Source organism: Cricetulus griseus, chromosome 2 (assembly GCF_003668045.3).
Source record: "Cricetulus griseus strain 17A/GY chromosome 2, alternate assembly CriGri-PICRH-1.0, whole genome shotgun sequence".
NCBI classification, from domain to species: Eukaryota; Metazoa; Chordata; class Mammalia; order Rodentia; family Cricetidae; genus Cricetulus; species Cricetulus griseus.
The window spans coordinates 109,364,419-109,384,140 of NC_048595.1; the positions used below are offsets into that span (position 1 = coordinate 109,364,419).

General features: G+C 42.1%; 1 protein-coding gene and 1 non-coding gene across 3 annotated transcripts in view; one reads left to right on the forward strand and one right to left on the reverse strand.

The window, feature by feature from the left end:
- The window catches only part of Mdn1 (midasin AAA ATPase 1), a 137,743-nt gene extending 121,610 nt beyond the window's left edge, over positions 1 to 16,133 (reverse strand). For both annotated transcript variants that reach the window (XM_035439939.1, XM_027403424.2), the window contains exons 1-3: positions 15,901 to 16,133; positions 4,029 to 4,255; positions 93 to 317 (exon numbers count right to left, since the gene is read on the reverse strand). In XM_035439939.1, coding sequence (XP_035295830.1) covers positions 93 to 317; positions 4,029 to 4,255; positions 15,901 to 16,002 — 554 coding nt within the window. In that variant the 5' untranslated portion in view covers positions 16,003 to 16,133. The remainder of the gene's footprint in view (positions 1 to 92; positions 318 to 4,028; positions 4,256 to 15,900) is intronic.
- On the forward strand, positions 9,488 to 9,638 carry LOC113834456. Its single transcript, XR_003482961.1, has one exon. It is a non-coding gene; the product is annotated as a U12 minor spliceosomal RNA (small nuclear RNA).
- Positions 16,134 to 19,722: the final 3,589 nt, after the last annotated feature.

Sequence of the window (19,722 nt, forward strand, 5' to 3'; positions counted from 1 at the left end):
AAATAAATAATTTAAGAAAACCACATCTAAAGGGTTTTTCTTTGTCCAGCCCCACCACCACCCAAGTCAGAAGCACAGGCTAAGCCACATACCAGCGCACCAAAGCATCATGGCTCCTGAGGAGAGGGACACATACGCTCCAGTCCCAGAGCTCCCGGAAAACAGGCTGCCTCTGCCGAAGAAATGTGTGGGCAGCTTCCATTAGGTCCCGGAGTTTCATCCGCCTGCGTCCATAGCGTACAGGGTTAGCATCAGAACTCTCAAGGAAGAGCCTCTGAAACACTGGGTAGGTGTCCTTGAAATAGCGCAGGGCAAACCTTCAGGAGGGAAGACAGGAGGCATAGTCACTCATTGGTACAAGCAGCCATCTGTCCTCAGGGACAGGACTGGTGAAATGTGTATCTTCATTCCCTAGAGAAGCAGCCAAGAGCCCTTCTATACTGATGGTCAGAACTACAGAACTTAACAAAACTCCTGGTACCTCAAAATGGGGGAGAATAATGCTGAAGCCATAAGGTCCTCGAGAGTGAAACCACTTCAGGTTCGGGAAATGACACTGGCATGAAACATCAGTTCAGAAGCTGCACTCACCAAAGGATTTACCCACAAATGTAGAACACATCCTGAGTGGTAATTACTGATCATACTATTGAATTTTCACTACTATGCTACTATCTAGAAATAGGAATATCCATGCTGTAACTCTTGACATGCCGCTGAGTAAGAGAGAGCCACTTACAGAAGAGGAACAAAACAGAAATGTTCAACTGAATCTGGGGGAGGCAAAACCAACTACTTCGGATACATCTTAAAGCATACAGACAAAAAGCTGGGCAGTGGTGTCGCATGCCTTTAATCTCAGCACTAGGGAGGCAGATGCAGGTGGGTCTCTACGAGGTCAGCCTGGTCTACAGAGTGAGTTCCAGGACAGCCACGACTGTTATACAAAGAAATCCTGTCTTGAAAAACCAAACGATGAAAAAAGGCATACAGAGATCTTTATGAGAACACATACAAATAATAATAACCATTAACTGCAGATAAAACACCAAGTTCAAAAACACATCACCAACAGAAACAGTATGGGACAGGTGAAGAACAAGAAGTCTTCTGACAGGAAATAAGGTAATGAGGTGGGCAGGACCAAGTAATCTCCTTGCTGAGAGGCTATAGGAAACATGCTGGGGCTCCACTCTGCTGAAGTGGTTCCTGCAAATACATTCTTCTATCAAAAATATGAAAGTCCATGAGAAAAACTGGTACAGACATGGGCACACATGGGCAGAGGCACACAAAAACTTAAAAATATAAATAACAATTGCATTATTAATTAATAGGTTCTTAATGACATTAAGAGTTTTATTTAATAAATGAGATGGAGCTGCATGGTAGGACGGGTAACTAGCATTCACAGGGTTTGAAGTTAAATCCCCAGCAACAAAAAACAAGGGAAAAAAAAATACATAAATGTTCTAAACATGACTGGGTTGATAGTTGTACATAACATGAATATACAGAGAGAGTCAATGAATTGCTCTTAACTGTGTATGATGCATTAATTTTTAAATTGTACAATTTCCAAAATGTAAACAAGATAAATACATGTGAGAAAATGTTACCTGAGGTTCGTTGCACGCCAAAAACACGAGACAGGGATTGGTAAGATCAAATGAGTTAATTTATAGTTTGAGTGGTGGGGATGGGGCATACAGGGGTGGGGACTCATTTTCTATTCTTGCCTGAAGCAACACTGCAATTTACAGAAATCTTAGTTTTGAGACACTTCTGCTTTGGCAACGGGGACCCAAGCTATTCCTCCCATCCTCTACTCCCACAGAATGAACCCCAAGTTCCTACTACTGTTACATCTTTTTTGCCCATTCTTAAATCTTGAAAGATTTGGGGTGCTGTGTGCTCTCTAATGCTGGCCTGGTATGGAAATTGCTGAACTATATCTATCTATAACTGAAATAAATGCAATAAGCATAATCCAAGTGAGAGCCCACAGCAGTTTTCACATGTCAGATAATCATGTCTAAGAAACTTCTTTTGCTGGACAGTGGTGGTGCACACCTTCAATCCTAGCACTTGAGAGGCAGGGGCAAGCAGATAGATCTCTGAGCTTGAGGCCAGCCTGGTTTACAGGGTGAGTTCTAAGACAGCCATGGCTGTCACACAGAGAAAACCCCTTGGGGAGGGGGGACACGGACCTTTTCTTTGGAGCAGAAGATGGAGAAGGGTGCTGTGACATGCTGTCAAGGTTACTTCAGTCAACTCAACTGTGTGCAGCACCAAGCCAAAAGTCAGTCAGCCTTCCAACAGGCTACACAAACTGAACTCAAAGGGTTACAAAACAAAAAGACATTAAACAGAGAAGTGTGTGGTGTGTGTGTGGGGGTGTAATCTCAGGGGAGTTAGGTGGCACACACCTTCAGTCTTCAATAATAGCACTCCCTGAGTGCTCGGATTAAAGCCATACACCACACCACCTCTGTTTAGTCCTTCATTTTTTCTTATTGAAGACCAAATGAAAACCATATGGAACAACACACTGCTTAGAATGAAAGCCCTTACTTAGTCTTCTGAACTTAAAAATCCACACAAGACTACTATAAGTGTAACCAATAAACATTAGAACCCAGTTCTAACATAGCTGCTTATCTGATAGATTATTTTTGGGTAGTGGGGAATGGAACCAGGGATTCAATGACAGGCCTTACAAGATAGTGTCAAATTAAGGGACACTTGTCTGAAGCTGCTGTTCCCCTATAAGATGTTATGTTGTGAAATATTTTAAGGTGTGTTACATTTGTTTATGCTGTGGAACATTTGTTTAATGATGCAAAGATGTGTTGCATTCCTTTTTGTTGCATTTGTGTAACTCTGTGAAGCTGTGATTCTTCGACTGTCTAAAACACCTGATGGTCTGATAAAGAGCTGAACAGCCAATAACAATGCAGGAGAAAGGATAGGCGGGGCTGGCAGGCAAAAAGAATAAATAGGAGGAAAAATCTGGGAGGACAGAAGGAAGGAGCAAGACAGAACCACCCAGTCAGCCACAGAGTAAGAGTGAAAGTAAGATATACAGAAATAAGAAAAGGAAAAAGCTCAGAGACAAAAGGTAGACAAGCTATTTTAAGAAAATCTGGCTATAAACAAGCCAAGCTAAGAACGAGCTTTTATGAGAAACAATAAGCCTCTGTGATTTATTTGGGAGCTTGATGGTAGGCCCCCCAAAAGAGTAAAACAACCAACAACATTTTGGCATTCCAATGTGGGGCTAGAATAAAAGAAAATCCAACTACAATTTTATTATTTATTTATGTTTGTGTGTCTATATGCATGTGAATTTGGGTACCCTCAGAGATCAGACAGTGTGTTAAATCCCCTGGAGTGTGAATAACTGATGTTGGTGCTGGAAACCAAACTCTAGTCCTCTAAAAGAACAGCAAGAACTCTTCAACTCTGAATTATTCCTCCAGCCCCCCTGAAGCTAATTCTCCTTTCATTGGTTCCAGAAAGAACATCCTGCCAAATTCTGAGATGACTGGGGACATCATGGGTGTTTTCGCACACCTGGAGTGACAGCTAAGCCAGGAGTACTGGCGCACACCTGTACTCTCAGCACTCTCTCAGAGAGAGATGACAACATCTCAGAGAGAGATGATTGAGTGAGGCCAGATTGTGGGATACTCAAGTAAAAGTTGGTGAGGAGATGGCTCAGGGTTAAGTACTTGTCACCAAGCCTGAACACATGAATTCACCTCCCAGGAAACACATGGTAGAAGAGGACTGACCCTAACCTGTCCTCTGACCTGTGCCACCCTCCACAGAATAAAAAAATTGAGTATAAACAATAATAATAATAAAATCACAGGGGTATTGATACATATAGGAAGCTGGCCCCAAACTTGAAAGCCTCTTCCCTCAACCTCCCAAATGCTTTGGTTACAGCAAGAGCCACCCCAGCAGACTTGAGAGAAGAGGCTATCAGCTCACAGAAAAATGTAAATCAAACCACTACTCACGGAAGAACATCAGGGTGGTTACCAATGAGTTTGCTCATTGACACACTGAGACGTTCGTGCAAATCATGGTTGACTTGGCCTCCAGTCTTAATGGCCTCAGCATTTCTTTCCAGCAAATCCAAAAGGATAGGGCGCAATTGGCGACCAAGCAAAAGGGTATAATCCTTATCCAGGAGCAACTGTGCCAAGGAATTCAGGATACACTGGCGATCTTGAGGTGTCCACACCTGAGGGAGAAGCAATACAAATGTCTACATAAACAATATTCTTTTTTTTTTTTGGTTTTTCGAGACAGGGTTTCTCTGTGTGGCTAGCACTCATTCTGGAGACCAGGCTGGCCTCGAACTCACAGAGACCCACCTACCTCTGCCTCCTGAGTGCTGGGATTAAAGGCGTGCGCCACCAATGCCCGGGAACAATATTCTTTAGTACTGGAAGATCAGAGATCTAGCTTAGAATTCAAAACACTAATACTAAATTTCTAAAGTGAGTTCATAGTAGAACAAAGTATGGTTTTGTAACAATAAAAGATTAGAGTTTGTTCCTGAGAATTCTAGTTCACTGAGGTTATAGTCAAGAAAACCAATACTTGGGATTTCATTTTAAACAATATGCAACTTTACTCAAAGGTAAATGTTACAGGGTCTCAACACTGTACAGGCAATGCAAAACCGCAGTGTCCTGTCTCCTTTGCTCTTCAGAAATGAAAACATAATTCTATGAGTACTTCCAGGCATGAGATGGAGAATACCTGTAAGAAAGGACATACATACGAAAGTAAGGTCTTGCCAAGCTTTCTTGTCACACAATCTTTGGATCACCAGCCCCAAATAACAACATGGAAACTTGTTATTAATTATGAAAACTTGGCCTTTAGCACAGGTTTATCCCCAAGTATATCCTATAACTTAAATTAACTTGCTTCTGTTAACCTACGTTTTGCCATGTGGCTTTTTTACTCTCCTCCATTCTGTATGTCCTATTTGGTCTCCTCTCACTGGTGATTCCCTGCCTCTCTTCTTCCCAGAATCCTCTCTCCAGAAGTCCTGCCTAATCCCTCTTGCCTAGCTACTGGCCATTCAGCTCTTTATTAAATCAATCAGAAGGCACCTTAGGCAGAGACACATATTTACAGTGTAAACAAATATTCCATAAGTGTAAAGCCTAAGCTTAGCTGAAAATAAACCCAACCTAAAATTGGCAAAACAAAATCAGTATGAACAACCATACTTTGAGATGCTTGAGGAAGTAAACTACAAAATTCTACTGTGTGGTCTCAGAATGTCCATAAGCATAAAAAAGAAAATTGAGAAGTGTTAAGGAGTGGAGTCCTAACACTGCTTGTATGCAGACCAGTTACCAGAATTTACTGTTCAGCAATGTTTAACATCAGATTTAAATTTTCAAAGAGGATATAAATCCTTCCTCTGATCCAAAGTTCTGTCTTCATTCTCTCCAAGCTGCTTTTGGTCATGGTGTTTTATCACAGCAATAGAAACTTAAAATAAGACAGGGAACATAACAAAGTTTCCAGAATTACCACTCCAAAGGAAAGATATTTAACATATTTGCCCATAACACTGACGGGTTACTACACTTTTTAACTTCAGAAATGTCCCTATAAGCAAGTTTTCCTAAGAGACCACTTTAAAGAGGGGTATTACAGTTTGAGGCCAGAACAGCCTAAACAATTGAGAACCTGTCTCAAAAGAGGGATCCATTTCAGCAATTTTTGTTTAGGTTTTGTCTGGTTTGACATAGAGTCTTTCTATGTATCCTATGCTGACCATAAGCTCAACAGCAATTCTAAATTCTCCACCACCCCATCCAGCCCAGAACCACCAAATAATGTTAATTGTAGGTGTGTACTGTAACCAGCTTCTGCTGCCATGATGTGTGGTTCTAAGCTCCATTTCATACCATGTTTGGAATAACCTTACTGATTTTTTATTAAATATTTTTATTTAATTTATTTTTATTTTACCTATCAATCCCAGTTCCTTCTCCCTCCCATCCCCCCCCATGCCACCCCGAATCCACTCCCCAGGGAGGGTGAGCCATCCCATGGAGGATCATCAAAGTCTGTCACATCATTTGGGACAGGGCCTAGACCCTCGCCCTTGTATCTAGGCTGAGAGAGTATCCCTCGAAGGGGCTCCGAAAGTCCATTTGTACATTAGGGATAAATAATGGTTCCACTGTCAGAGGCTGCCCAGGCCTCCTAACTGACAACCATGCTCAAGAGACTTGGTTCAGTCCTATGTTGGTTCTCTGATGTCTGTGAGCTCCACTTGCTCAGGTCAGCTGTTTCTGTGGGTTTCCCCAGCTACATCACTGCAATCTCGGCCTCTGTCAGAATCACCAAGGTCTCTGTTCTTTGATCTCATTTTTATTTTTGTGATGCATGGTTAGATGGCTGGTACGGTCAAACTGACCACATCCAGACTCACCTAAGAACACCTAAAACCATCCTTTGGATACATCTGTGAGGGATTCTCTCCAAGGCTAGCCTATCAGTCTCAGGAGGGATTATCTCAGTTATATTAACTGATATGGGAAGAGTCACTGAAGTGGGGTAGGATGACTCCTTGGGCAGATGCAGACTGTGTCAATGGAGAGCATTTATCCTCTGGAACCCCAACTGTGGACATTGACCAGCAGCTTCATGCTCCTGCTGCCTTGAGTTAACACTCACAATGCACTGTACCTTACAGTTGTGAACCAGAATAAGTTCTTTATCACAGCAACAGAAAAGAAACTAGGATAATTTTACTACGGCAGCAAGGCTCCACTTCCAAATGACATCACACTGAAAAATACTAGAGACCAGGAATTTCCTATTATTTTTGGTAGATACAGTCATTGTTTTGCAGTGCTGTGAATCAAAGCTCTCTAATTACAGAGCCACTCCCAGCTTTGGTAGACACATTTAACCATTAAACCAATGTTGTCCTGAAAGACCCCCCCCCCCCCCCCCCCCCCCCCCGGCCCTTAGCTTTTTCTTTTAAGTTTGCCTCCTCCTCTGGTCGGCAGCTGGCGGGGCGAGTGGCGAATACATCCTCCCCTGCACTCCCCGACCCTTGATCCCCACAGCTGCCGGCTCCCACTTCCCCGCCGCTGCGCAAGGCCGGCCCCCGCCGGATCGCTCCGTCCCAAGGTCAGCCATCTGGACGCGGCAGAAGATAAAGGCCGTTTCACCTGACTACTAGACCTTGAGAAAATGCTGATTTGATGCTTTTCGCTTCTGTACTGTGCCTTTTTCCCCTATAAAAGGACCCCCCTTCCGGGGCTCGGGGCTTGGCCTAACAGAAGCTAAGCCCCCGGGTACGCGCGCCACCAATAAAGCCTCTTGCTTTTTGCATCCAAAGTTCGTGGTTTCGCTGATTCCTGGGTGCGGGTCTCCTTCTACGAAAGTACCTCTTCGGGGGTTTTTCAGTTCTACGTCTCAATTCCCTACCATGAATAAAACTACTTAATGAGATTTTAAGTAATGAAGGCAAGCATAATCCCCAACAGTTAGGGAGCTGAGGCATGAAGACTGCAGGTTCAAGCCTGCCTGGGCTACATGGTAAAGTGTGGGGGGTGGAGGGTGAGATAGGGTAGGGAAACTAGAAGGAAATGGAAGCTCATGCTTATAGAAACTACTGCTCCCGGAAGATGGATTGAGCCTAGAAGCTCTAGGCCAGAATGGACAACATACTAAATCTCAAAACAACAAAGTTTAGGGATGGGTACTAGCTTGGTTGATAGAGTACTTATCTAACATTCATATTAAGTAGGGGAAGATGGTTCATGTCTGTAAGCCCAGCATTCAGGAGGCAAGTCAGAAGACCAAAAGTTTAAGAGATCATTCTTGGCTACACAACATTTAATCAATAAGTATATTTCTAAAATAAAATTTTTTTTATTAAAACCTATAAATGTGCAAATGCAAAAACTGAAATGAGGGGGCAGCTAGAGTAAGTGCAAGCATGTAGAAGTAGCAGTTACACAGGACAATTATACCATGAACTTTCTCTTTTTGTGCCCCAGATTGCAAGCTTGTACACCTGCCATCTTGTTTGCTGGCTGCTGGAACAACAATGAAGCTCTGAATGTTCAAGCTTTTACCTCCAAACCGGTCTACCACCTAGGAAACGGCATTCTTGGGAAATTCTGTCTCTTTGTAAAGTGAGAGTACTAGGACAGCCTCGAGGCAACCTCTTCCTAATTTCTCACTTTTCTTTCACAAAGCTTAAGTGGGCTTTATTTAGGTTATTAAGAGACATACTAGTCTGAGGGAAGCTTGAGACACCTATTAAACTACCAAATGCTGAGCCAATGTGATGGCTCAGCAGGTAAAGGTGACTGCCACCAAGGTAGCCAACTAGTTCAATCTCCAGAACTACTGTGGAAAACTTTTTTAAGGTGTGTTACTTTTGTTTGTGCTCTGGAACATTTGTTTAACAATTTAAAGATATTTTACTTTTGTTTATGCTACATTTAACTCTGTGAAGCTGTCTGAAACACCTTATGGTCTAATAAAGAGCTGAATGGCCAACAGCGAGGCAGGACAAAGGATAGCTGGGGCTGGCAGGCAAAGAGAATAAATAGAAATCTGTGAAAGAGCTAGATAGAACAATGAGAGGGGGACATCAAGGGCCAGCCTTCCAGCAACAAAGCAAGCCATAAAGAAAGAAGTAAAGAAAGGTATACAGAAATAGAGAAAGACAAAAGCCCAGAGGCAAAAGGTAGATGGGATAATTTAAGAAAGCTGTAAAGAAACAAGCCAAGCTAAAAATGGGCATTCATAAGAAAGATTAAGACCTCATGTGTGATTTATTTGGGTGCTAGGTGGCGGCCCCCCAAAGAGTCAAAAAATAAAAGAAAATACCAACAACACAGAACCCACACAGAGAAAGGAAAGAACATCCTACAAACTGCCCACACACATTAAACGTAAGATTAAATAATGAAATAGAAGACATTTTTAAGGTGGTTCAGATAATCTCTTATCAAAACTTAGTAACCAGTTGAACATGGTAGCACACTGTATTCCCAGCACTAGAGGCAAGGCAGGTAAATCTCTTGAGTTCAAGGGTATCCCCGTCTACAAAGTGAGTTCCAGGATAGCCAGGTCCATCCACACAGAGAAACCCTGTCTTGAAAAACCAAGAAAAAAAAGCAAAACCTAGCAACCAATTCAGTTCCTTTGCTACAATGAGTCTCACTCAGTACCAGCACTTCTCATCCTGCCCCCTACCCTAAACTTCACTCCTTCAAGCTGAGCTTCTCTTCCCAGCCTGATCCCTTCATAAACTCAGCCATTTTGGCTACGCTAGTCTCCTGGCCACCTAACCTGGGCAACATCTCTTCTTCTCCCTCCCCTAGAGGTCCAGATTAGTTTGCCAGCTATGCTCAGCCTGGACTCTTCCCTCTGCCTGCTTTCTCACATGTATCTACAATAAAAATCCTCTCCAATGCTTTACACTTATGATTAAGGAAAACAACGACTCGAGGTGATGCCCAAGTCCTTACTGCTAATGTGAGATGGAATTTTTGAGTGGGTAAAGGTTGCCCCCTAAGACAACCCATCTACTTTGAGGGATGCCTGGGAGCGGTGTCTGCCTGGAAAAAAAAAAAATCCTCTTCAGACTTTAGAGTAGTCATGTCGTTGTTTTATTTCATCTTTTTTTTTTTTTCATCAACTAGCACAATTAGTCAGCAGTCCAGGAAAATAGAGAAACATTTTTCATATTTGTGGGTTTGCTTATTTATTGAGCTGAAAAATGAAATGTATAGTTTGAATTCACTTCTTCTCAAAGATGAGCTAAATGTGAAAGTTTTGTGTTTGATTTTTATCCCAACTTAGTTACTTGTAATTTCAAATATATATTTTGAGCAAAAGAAATCCTAACAAACCCCAAGTATTAAGGAAAAAAAAAAAAAGCTAAGCATGCTGAAGTGTTCAAGAGGCACTTGAGAGGCAGAGGCAGGCAGATCTCTGTGAGTTCAAGGCCAGCCTGGTCTCCATAGTTGGTTCCAGGCCAGGGCTACTTTACCTCAAAAAAAGAAAGAAAAAGAAAAAGGAAAAAAAGAAACAATTACTTCTCTTTCCACATGTACACTAGGAAACTGTTATTATTACAATGAAGCTGAATTAGAACAGCCTTAAAGTATAATCCTATGCTTGAAGCACTGAGTGTTTTTCAAACTGTGTTCTACAAAGAAACTGTTTGAATATCACAATTTATAAATAGATTAATCTGCTCACTCTGTGGTTATCATATGCCTCATGCCAGATATGGTACAGAACATCAGAGCTACTACTGTTCTGGAATAATGTTTTTGTACACTGTGAAGATGTGTCTTTACCAAGTGCCTTCCGATTGATTTAATAAAGAGCCAGTAGCTCTTTATTAAGGTTAGATAAGGTTAGATGGGACTTCTGGGCAAAGAGAAAAGAAGTGATTAATCTAGGTACATGAGATGCCAGAGAACAAGAGGAAACAGGAGGTACAAGATGGAAGAGATGTAAAAAGCAATGAGGCAAAACATAGACTAATATAAGTGAGTTAATTTAAGTGATAAGAGCTAGTGGGATAAGCCTAAGCTCTAAGCTGAGCTTTCACAATTAATAATAAGTCTCCGTGTCATTTTTTTGTGTGTGAGCTGGCAGCCCCACCCTCCCAAAAAATAATACGTTTACATATGGCATTCAACATGGGGGCTCGAATATCCAAACACAGGGCTTAAGAAATCCAAGAAAAGGTCTAAATAAGGAGCCAGTTGTGGCTTTCTAGTCCTATAGTTTCTCAGGCGGGCTGGCGCTTGCTATAAAGAGGAGCAGCCACCAGCACCATGTTCTAAGCTGAGCCTGGGCAGTTGACACAGCAGTCTAAGATTTGTCTCACACTATCAGAGAATGTTTCAGGTGCTCAGTAAAGACATTCAGATTGGGGGGGAGGAAAAAAAAAACCCTCTAAACAGGTTATAGTGTGTTTTAAAATGTGTATAGGCTTAAAAAAGAAAGAAAATGGGTATAGTCACAGAAAAAAAGTTTATAAATAAAGCCTTTAAAGAGAATAAAATAAAAAGCATAAGTCATATAAATTCAAAAAATCTGGATCCTGTATGGTGTCTTGCTGGCTTTGAATTTTTTAATTGCTGATGAGTATACGACAACTGCAGAGAATCATGGGATTGTACAAGTGACTGCTGAATTAAACCAGCCTAGATACTTTAGGAATGCCTTAACTTTAAAATGGAAGTCGGAAAATATATTGCTTTAGGGAAGAGGTTATGCTTTTGTTTCTACAGAAAATGAAAGGTTGTGGATTCATTCAAGGTTGACAGAGATCAGGTTTGATCAGGGGAGACCCCCTAAAAATCCTGGCTACAGGCATAGAAAAAATAAACTTAGAAAAACTACAAGACAGGCAACATGTATTTTACTTGCTCAAACATAAAACAAAAAAATCATCTTTAGCTGCTTTGTGTATAGTGCACAGTCCATCCTTATGTTAATGTAGATACATATTTTACCTTTGAAAGTTTATGTTTTCACAGCAAGGGAATCAGACACCAAAAACAAAACAAAACAAAAAACCAAGTGGCCCAGATGATCCAGCCTCTCACGAGTACCTCTGTTGCAGTTTCCCCAGAGTTTTGCCTCCAGAACAGCTTCAAGGCTGCTGGCTGAGATGGTCCAGCCTCACAAACAATTGTAGCCAGGATTTGACCATTATCCTAATACCAGAGGATGGAGAGGAAACAGGAGGTGCAAGATGGATGAAAGGGGAAAAAGCAACGAGGCAAAACACAGATTAATATTAATGGCTTAATTATGTTATAAGAGCTAACGTACAGGCTAAGCTATAGGCTGAGCTTTCATAATTAATAAGTCTTTGTTTCAGTTTTTGATGACCTGGTCCCACCCCCCCCCCAGTCTACTGAAAAAAATGAACAAAAGGAAACAACTCTTTCTAGAGTTCCTAATGAAAAAAACTGCAAAAAAACAGTCTTCCAGAACATACAGAAGTCAACTGAAAGAGTGAGACTATTCAGAAGCTTTCAAGGGCAGCCAGTTATTTCTTCCTTGGCATTCACATGTCCAAATGCTCACAAGCAGGGCAACCTGACAGCCAGAAGGAAAACCACCTTCAGATGTGCCTTTTGGGGAAGGATGTTCACATAAGGTAGCTATGAGCCCTTGTGACCTCTTAAGCTCTAGATAAGACCTGATGCTCCTCCCAGCAACCTGCTCTGTTCCATATACACCAAACTGTAAAATAAAGTTGTTTTGTTCTCTTTTCCACATTAAAAGAAGCCAGAGTCTGTGTATCTCTGCATGAATTTCTCTTCTCTTCTATAAACTCCAAGTTTTAGCTTTTACCACACTAACCACAGCAAGAGAGAGAAAAGACAAGCATTCTAAGATAAATGCAAGAAGGGAAGATACAATGACAGCAGCAAGAGACTGGAACTGTCAAACTGTGATCATACAGCAAACTGTGCAATGCTCTGGATTCTACTTCGACATCAAAAGCAATTAAATGACCAAACAATAACAAGCAAAATATAGAATCAAATTTGATGGAACAAGTTTGTAGCTACAGGTCTGAGGACGGGGGTGAGGTGGGGTGGGGGTGGTGTTTGCCTAGTCTAAAAAATACAATAAGATGTCTAAATACTACTATTATTGCAAATAAGGATAGTAATACATTAGGGCTGGTGTAGTCCAATGGCTATTGAAGCCCTGGGTTAGAGCCCAACCACACATAAAATATTAAAATAATAATTACTACAGTTGTTTGTTGAGCACTCAATGCCAGGCACTTTTGGTAAATTCCTCACCCGTATTTCTACTCATCAGAGCAGCCTTGTGTATAGCAGTTACCATAGCAAACTATCCATGGCATTTATAATCCTCCAAGCATCATTTTTCCCTCGCAGCAGCCCATGAACTAGAGACTATCGGCCCCATTTTACAGATTAGAAACTGAAGAAAAAAAAAGTTTAAGGACAGTCTAGGATACAAAGTTGAGATCCAGTCTCCAAAAATAAATAAAAGCTAAGGTTGATGAAGGTAGCAGAAGTTCAGAAAATTACCATCACGGAGCATAGGCCTAGGGTGCTACTGATACTGGGGAAAGTCGTGTTGTTTTGCTATGGCAGTACTGGGGATCAACCCTAATACATACTAGGCAGGAACTCACTCACTGAATCACCTACATCACCAGCCCAGAGTTCCTGCTTTATAATTACTATCCACAACTATTTTAAAGCCACCATATATATTTAATCAAGAAACAGAGACTGAATTAAGTAATTTGCAGAGGAGCACAAATGTAATTAAATAGAAGAAAATGGAGGGCTAGAGAGCTAGCTCAGCAGTTAAGAGCACTTGCTCTTGCAGAGGACCCAGATTCCATTACTAGCACCCACATGGCAGCTTTCAACCATCTGTAACTCCATTTCCAGAACACGTGCTTATAGGGACATTTCTGCAGTTAAAAAGTGCAATTGCCAGCTGGGCAGTGTTGGCTCATACCTTTAATCCCAGCACTCGGGAGGCTGGGGCAGTGAGTTCAAGGCCAGTATGGCCTATAAAGCAAGTTCCAGAATGGGCTCCAAAGCTACAGAGTAACCCTGTCTGGGGATGGGGGGGAAGTAATACCAAGGTCAGGCAGGATGGCATATACCTTTAATTCCAGGACTAAGTAGGCAAAGGCAGTTGGATCTATGAGTTCCAGACTAGGTAAGTCTATATAGCAAATACTAGGCTGTCTCAAAAAACACAAAACAGGTACTAGCGTATACAAAGAATGAGGATGGGAGGTAAACTCAGTGGTACAGTATGAGGTCCTTTATCCAATCCCCAGGAGGACCCCCACCTACCCACTACCAGTAGGCACCTAGTTCTTGGAATTAGGATACAATCACCAGTTAAGAGGGACTTTAAAAAAGAAAACAATACTAAAAAGTTTGTTCTTCAACTCTCAAATTTCATTGTGAAACAGTATTTTCACACCTTTGTTAATCTCCAATGAAGTGTTTTTGTTTCCAACCTAGGATACATATAAAATGGTAGTACATACCTATCCTCTCAGCACTGAGGCTACCAAACACACAGGGAGATCCAACCTCAAATTTAAAACAACAAGAACTGAAATGTAAATGTAACTGACTCTCAATATTCTAAACAGAAAGGAACAAATCTGAAAGATTCCTGAGACTGGCTAGAATTCAAAAAGAAAGTAAGGGAGAAGAGAGAAACAATTTTATCCCAAACGCCTTAAGTTCTGTAGTATTACTACATCACTTTCAAACTTCGCCTTGAGTGGTTCTTACATTTATGTGTTAGCTTCCCTAAAACCTTTCACAAAACCATTCTCAACCCTACTCCCAAAACATAAACATGAACACCCTTAGGTGGTAAGAATCTACATAATCCTACAGCCTTTCACAAGCTCAGCTCATCTAAACCAAGTTGCTCCTTCTTTTACTTACCCCACCAAAACCCGATTTTTTTCTCTAGACTGCCTACTCATGCTGAGTCCACCTGCAGTACTTTTGCTAAGGAAGCCACTGGCCAGAAATCCAGGAGACATATGCCACTAAGTCTGGCTTTTCACATTCATAATCAAAAAATGCCTTTGAACCAAGCTGGTAGTGCATGTCTGGAATCCCAGCACTCAGTGGATCTCTGTGAACTCAAGGTTTACACATTGAGTTCCAGGACACCCAGAGCTACATAAGAGAAACCTTGTCTCAAAAAAAAAAAAAAAAAAAAAAAAAAAAAAAAAAAGAAAAAGAAAAAGAAAAAAAAAAAGAAAAAAATGCCTTTTAGCTAAGGGTATAATTCGGTAGTAGAAAATATTGAACCTCCCCCCCCCAAAAAAAAACTCTTCAGAATTTTCTCAGGAGAATTCTATTCTGCTCCAAATGACTTGGGTGCTTTAGTGTAAGCCAGTGGTTCTCAGCCTGCCTAATGCTGTGACCTTTTAATACAATTCCTCATGTTGTGGTGACCCCCAATCATAAAGCTATTTTCATTGCTATTTCATAACTGTAATTTAGCTATTGTTATGAATCGTAATGTAAATATCTGTTATCCATCAGCCTTAGACGACCCCTGTGAAAGGGTGTTGGACTCCAGCGGGCTCGAACCACTGGATCCCACATACTGCTGCTGATTACTAAACAACGGAGTGTATATGTTCCTAATGCATTCGCAACCGAATGAGTTTTACAAAGTCAAAAGCACTGTCTCCTAGTCTCAAGCTTACAGACAGAGCAAATAGAGAAGCATAAGAGAAAATTAAAAGGCAAAGTGAAAAGTTGTCTAGTAAGGATGCCTGATTTGGCCAGTAGTCAAGGAGGTAAGGCTCTTGAAAATCCAAGACCCATTTGGATTAAATAAATAAAAAAAATATTCCAATTCCCAAAGCAAGCTAGCTGTCTTGTTTTGCCTTTCAATTGGTTGTATGCTTGCGAACGGTCTCCGAAGTAGATGCAACTCCCTTGATGCTGAGAGCAGATTTATCTGTCTCAGTGCTGCACTGAGACTTGCGCCCTGAAGAAAAGCTACGGATGCCTGCCCATGTGCCAAACAGAAGGTACAAAGTAAAAAAAGAAAAACATGCTTGCAGGCAAACGAGGAGTAGGAGAGGTTAAGGGGCGGCTTAGGTAATACACGTGCCTGGGGAACACAGCCGTAGACTCGCAGAAAAACCAACTTCTATCTTCCTTTCGGAAGGGCATGCTCTCCACTACAGTCTGAGCGCCGGGCAGGGGACGAGGGAATGGAAGCTGACCCCGAAAAACAAAGGCCCTTTCTCGGGACGCCGAGCTCAGCGACACGGGCCCGCCTCCCTTCGCCCATGCTCACCGGCTTGGTCAGGAAACTGCTCAGCTCACCGCGGCTCTTCTCGTTCTTGTTGGCGATTACTCTCAGCGGACCGGTCAGCAGCTCCACGGAGAGGTGCTCCATGGTCTACGGCAGCGACCGCAGAACCGCGGGGTCCCCGCAGAGCACGTACCAAGGCAAGGAGAGCCCCCAAAAGCCGGCTGGCGGACGCACACGTGGTGAAGGACTCCACAAACGTCAACAACCAGCGACAGCCACTGCGGCGGCGCTCCTGCTGCTACGCCCACTTGGGCGGAAATACGTCACTGCCGCGCCGCGGCATGTAGGAAGGAAGGCGGAAATGGCTTTTGGGGGTCTGGATGATAACGAATAGATGTGTATTTTCAGTGCATGCCCAGACAGAAACAGATTTTTTTCCCAAGGGAGGAGCTGCAGAGGCGTGAGACCTAGAACGGTGACTTAACTCTGCATCAACACAGATCAGATATGAAGGAAAAGCAGGTTCGCTGTCCAAGATTGTCGCTGTGAGAGAATGGCACTTGGTGCATTCTTTTATGTTTGTTTCTTGTTTTTCGAGACAGGGTTTCTCTGTGTCCTGAAACTCGCTCGGTAGCTCAGGCTGGCCTCGAACTCACAGAGATCCGCCATTCTCTTCATAAATAATTGAATTAAAGGAGTGCACCACCGCTGCCAGCAGCATTCTTACAAACACTGGAAATAGACGGACCGTGGTGGCACACGCCTTTAATCCCACCACTCAGGAAGCAGAGGCAGGCGGATCTCTTAAGTTCAAGGCCAGCCTGGTCTACAGGACAGCCAAGGCTACAAAACAAAACAAACAAACAAAAAAGGAGAATAGGGACCAGCGAGATGGCTTAGCGACTAAAAGCTCTTGTTACAAAAGCTTGATGACCTGAGTTTGATCTACGGAACCCACATGAAAGTGGAAGAACCGACTCCACAGAGTTGAATTGTGACTTCCACTTGTACGCTATGATGATGATTCAGTAAAAAAAAATAATGTAGAGTACACAGGCTTTAAATATGAAAGTCATGAACAAACTAAACAAATGATATCAAACAAAATATCATCTTGAGGGCATTTACAGTAAAGAAATCCGATACCAACATAGGGTACCTTACACCCCTCTGTAACTCCATCTTCAGGGAATCCAGTGCCCTCTTCTGGCCTCTCTGGCACATACACACGTGGCATACAACACACACACATACACACACGAGTGTTTTATTATTTTTCTGAGGTGTGGGGGATCGAGGCAGGGTTTCTCTGTGGCTTTGGAGCTGTCCTAGAACTAGCTCTTGAAGACTAGGCTGGTCTCGAACTCACAGAGATCCATCTGCCTCTGCCTCCTGAATGCTGGGACTAAAGGCGTGAGCCATCACTGCCTGGTTATTTTTTTTTTCAAAATAGGGTTTCTCTGTGTAGCCCTGGTTGTCCTAGAACTTGCTCTGTATACCAGGCTGGACTCAAACTCACAGAGATCTGCCTGCCTCTGCCTCCTAAGTACAGGGATTAAAGGTATGCACCACCTCTGCCTAGCCACAGTTTTCCAGAGTTTGTGTGTATAGCCCTAGCTGTCTTTGAACTTACTCTCTAGAATAGGCTGTTGTTGAGATCCGCCTGTCTGCCTGAATGTTGGGATTGAAGACTTAGACCACTAATGGCTGGCTCTATTATTTTTAACGATTTATTTATTTATCATGTATACAGTGTTCTGCCTGCATGTATGCCTGCAGGCCAGAGGAGAGCACCAGATTTCATTACACATGGTTGTGAGCCACCATGTGTTTGCTGGGAATTGAATTCAGGTCCTTTGGAAGAGCAGGCAGTGCTCTCAACCACTGAGCCATCTCTCAGGTCCGTCTTTTTTCTTTTCTTTCTTTCTTTTTTAAGGCAGGGAGAAACTTCAGGATGGCTCAGCAGGTAAAAGGTTCTTTTCCCAAAGTCTGGCAACCTAATTTCAATCTCTGAAACCCACATGAAGAACTTAAATACAATTTTATTCTAGTACTTTGAAAACTTTTAAGTTATTTTCTGTCTTTAATATTCACAAATTTCAGCATCTGTCTAGGTGTATTCTCTCATTTGGTACCATGTAAGCTTATTTCTATTTAAACTTATCAGCCTGTCTACTTCTGTCTTCTATGTTAGTTAAATATGCTTTTCTTTTTCTTTTGGCTTTCTTGTGGAAGTTCCTCAATCTAGTTTTTCAACATACTCATTCTTTTACTTTTTAAAGATTTATTTTGGGGTCTGAGAAATGGATCAGTGGTTAAGAGCACTTGTTGTTCTTTCCGAGATTCTAAGTTCACTTCAGCACACAAGGATGGATTCTTTTTTTCTTTTTGAGAAAGGATCTCAGTATATATCCCTAGCTGTCCCGGAACTTGATATGTACACCAGATTGGGCTCAAATTTAGAAATCCACCTGCTTCTGCCTTCCAAACTCTAGGTCCTTCACTCATAATGTATGTGTACAGATCTGTCTGAGTTTAGGTGTACCACATATACGCAGAAGACCATAGATGCCAGAAAAAGGCCTGGGTCACCTGGAACTGAAATTACACGTAGTCTTGAGCAGTCATGTTGCTTTGCTTTGTTTTTGTTTTTCCTGAGACAGTTTGTCTAGCCTTGGTTGTCCTGAAACTAACTCTGTAGGCCAGACTGGCAGTGAACTCATGATCTGCCTGGCTCTGCCTCCTGTGTTTTGGGATTAAAAGTGTGCACCACCGCCCAGCTCACGAGCAACCGTGTAAGTGCTGGGACCACTAACTGGGTCCTCTTTAAGAGAAGTCAATTTGAAACCTGCCAAAGTATCTGAAAGCAAGGACTCTTAATTGAGATCAGCTGTCAGTAGAACTCTAGGGCACTTTTTAGTGGGTGATTGATATTGGACAGCCCAACCTATTAAGGTGGTCCCAGCACAAAGCAGACTGAGGAAGACATGAGAAGCAAGCCAGTAAATAGCACTCATGGCCTCTACAACAGCTCCGGCCTCCAGTTTGAGTCCCTGTCCTAACTGCTTTTGATGATGGACTGTTCCATGGAAGTTAGTGAAATAACCCTTTCCTCCCCAGTTTGCTCTGGTCATGGTGTTTGGTCAATGTAATAATAACCCTAAGACAAGTAAGTACATGCTTGTGATCACTCCAGCCCCCATTTTTAAAATATTTCAAATGTAGCATTATCCTATTTATCACTTACCTCAAAGTCTCTCCTTTTACTATTTATTAACTTCATTTGGTTTATTTTCTTTGAACCAGTAACATCTCTTTGTCATCATTTACCTGGCTGGTGGTGAGGGAGGACAAGCATTGGAGGATAACCTGTAGCCAGGCCTCTAGTTTATGTTGACTATTCAGAGAAGAAAGGGGCCAAGCTCTCACACTACAAAAACAGTTCATTCTTCAGTTTTTTTATCTACCTAACAGTCTTTTAAGTTAGGACTTCCCTTTTGGACATTTCAGGAGAAAGATCAATGGGAAAGGCACCACTTTGGAGTCTAGGAACTAGATTACATTACCCACCACTTTCATGAAACTAGAAGGAGGCATCCAGGATGAATCAAGTTTTCTCTAAATTGACAATTTTTCTGTTAACTGATTTGTATTTGTGAGGACATGTGCAGGAGAGGCTGGGTTCACAAATCAATACATGATGTGAGAAAACAGCCAATGGCAACAGAACTTAATGAACCCACCCATACTAAATGAGCCAGTTACACTCTCATCCTAAAACACTTCGGCTAGTTCCCATTTCCCTTGGAGTATTACCTATTTAGGAATTGTCTAAACACAATAAGAGAAGCATTCTAACCAAAA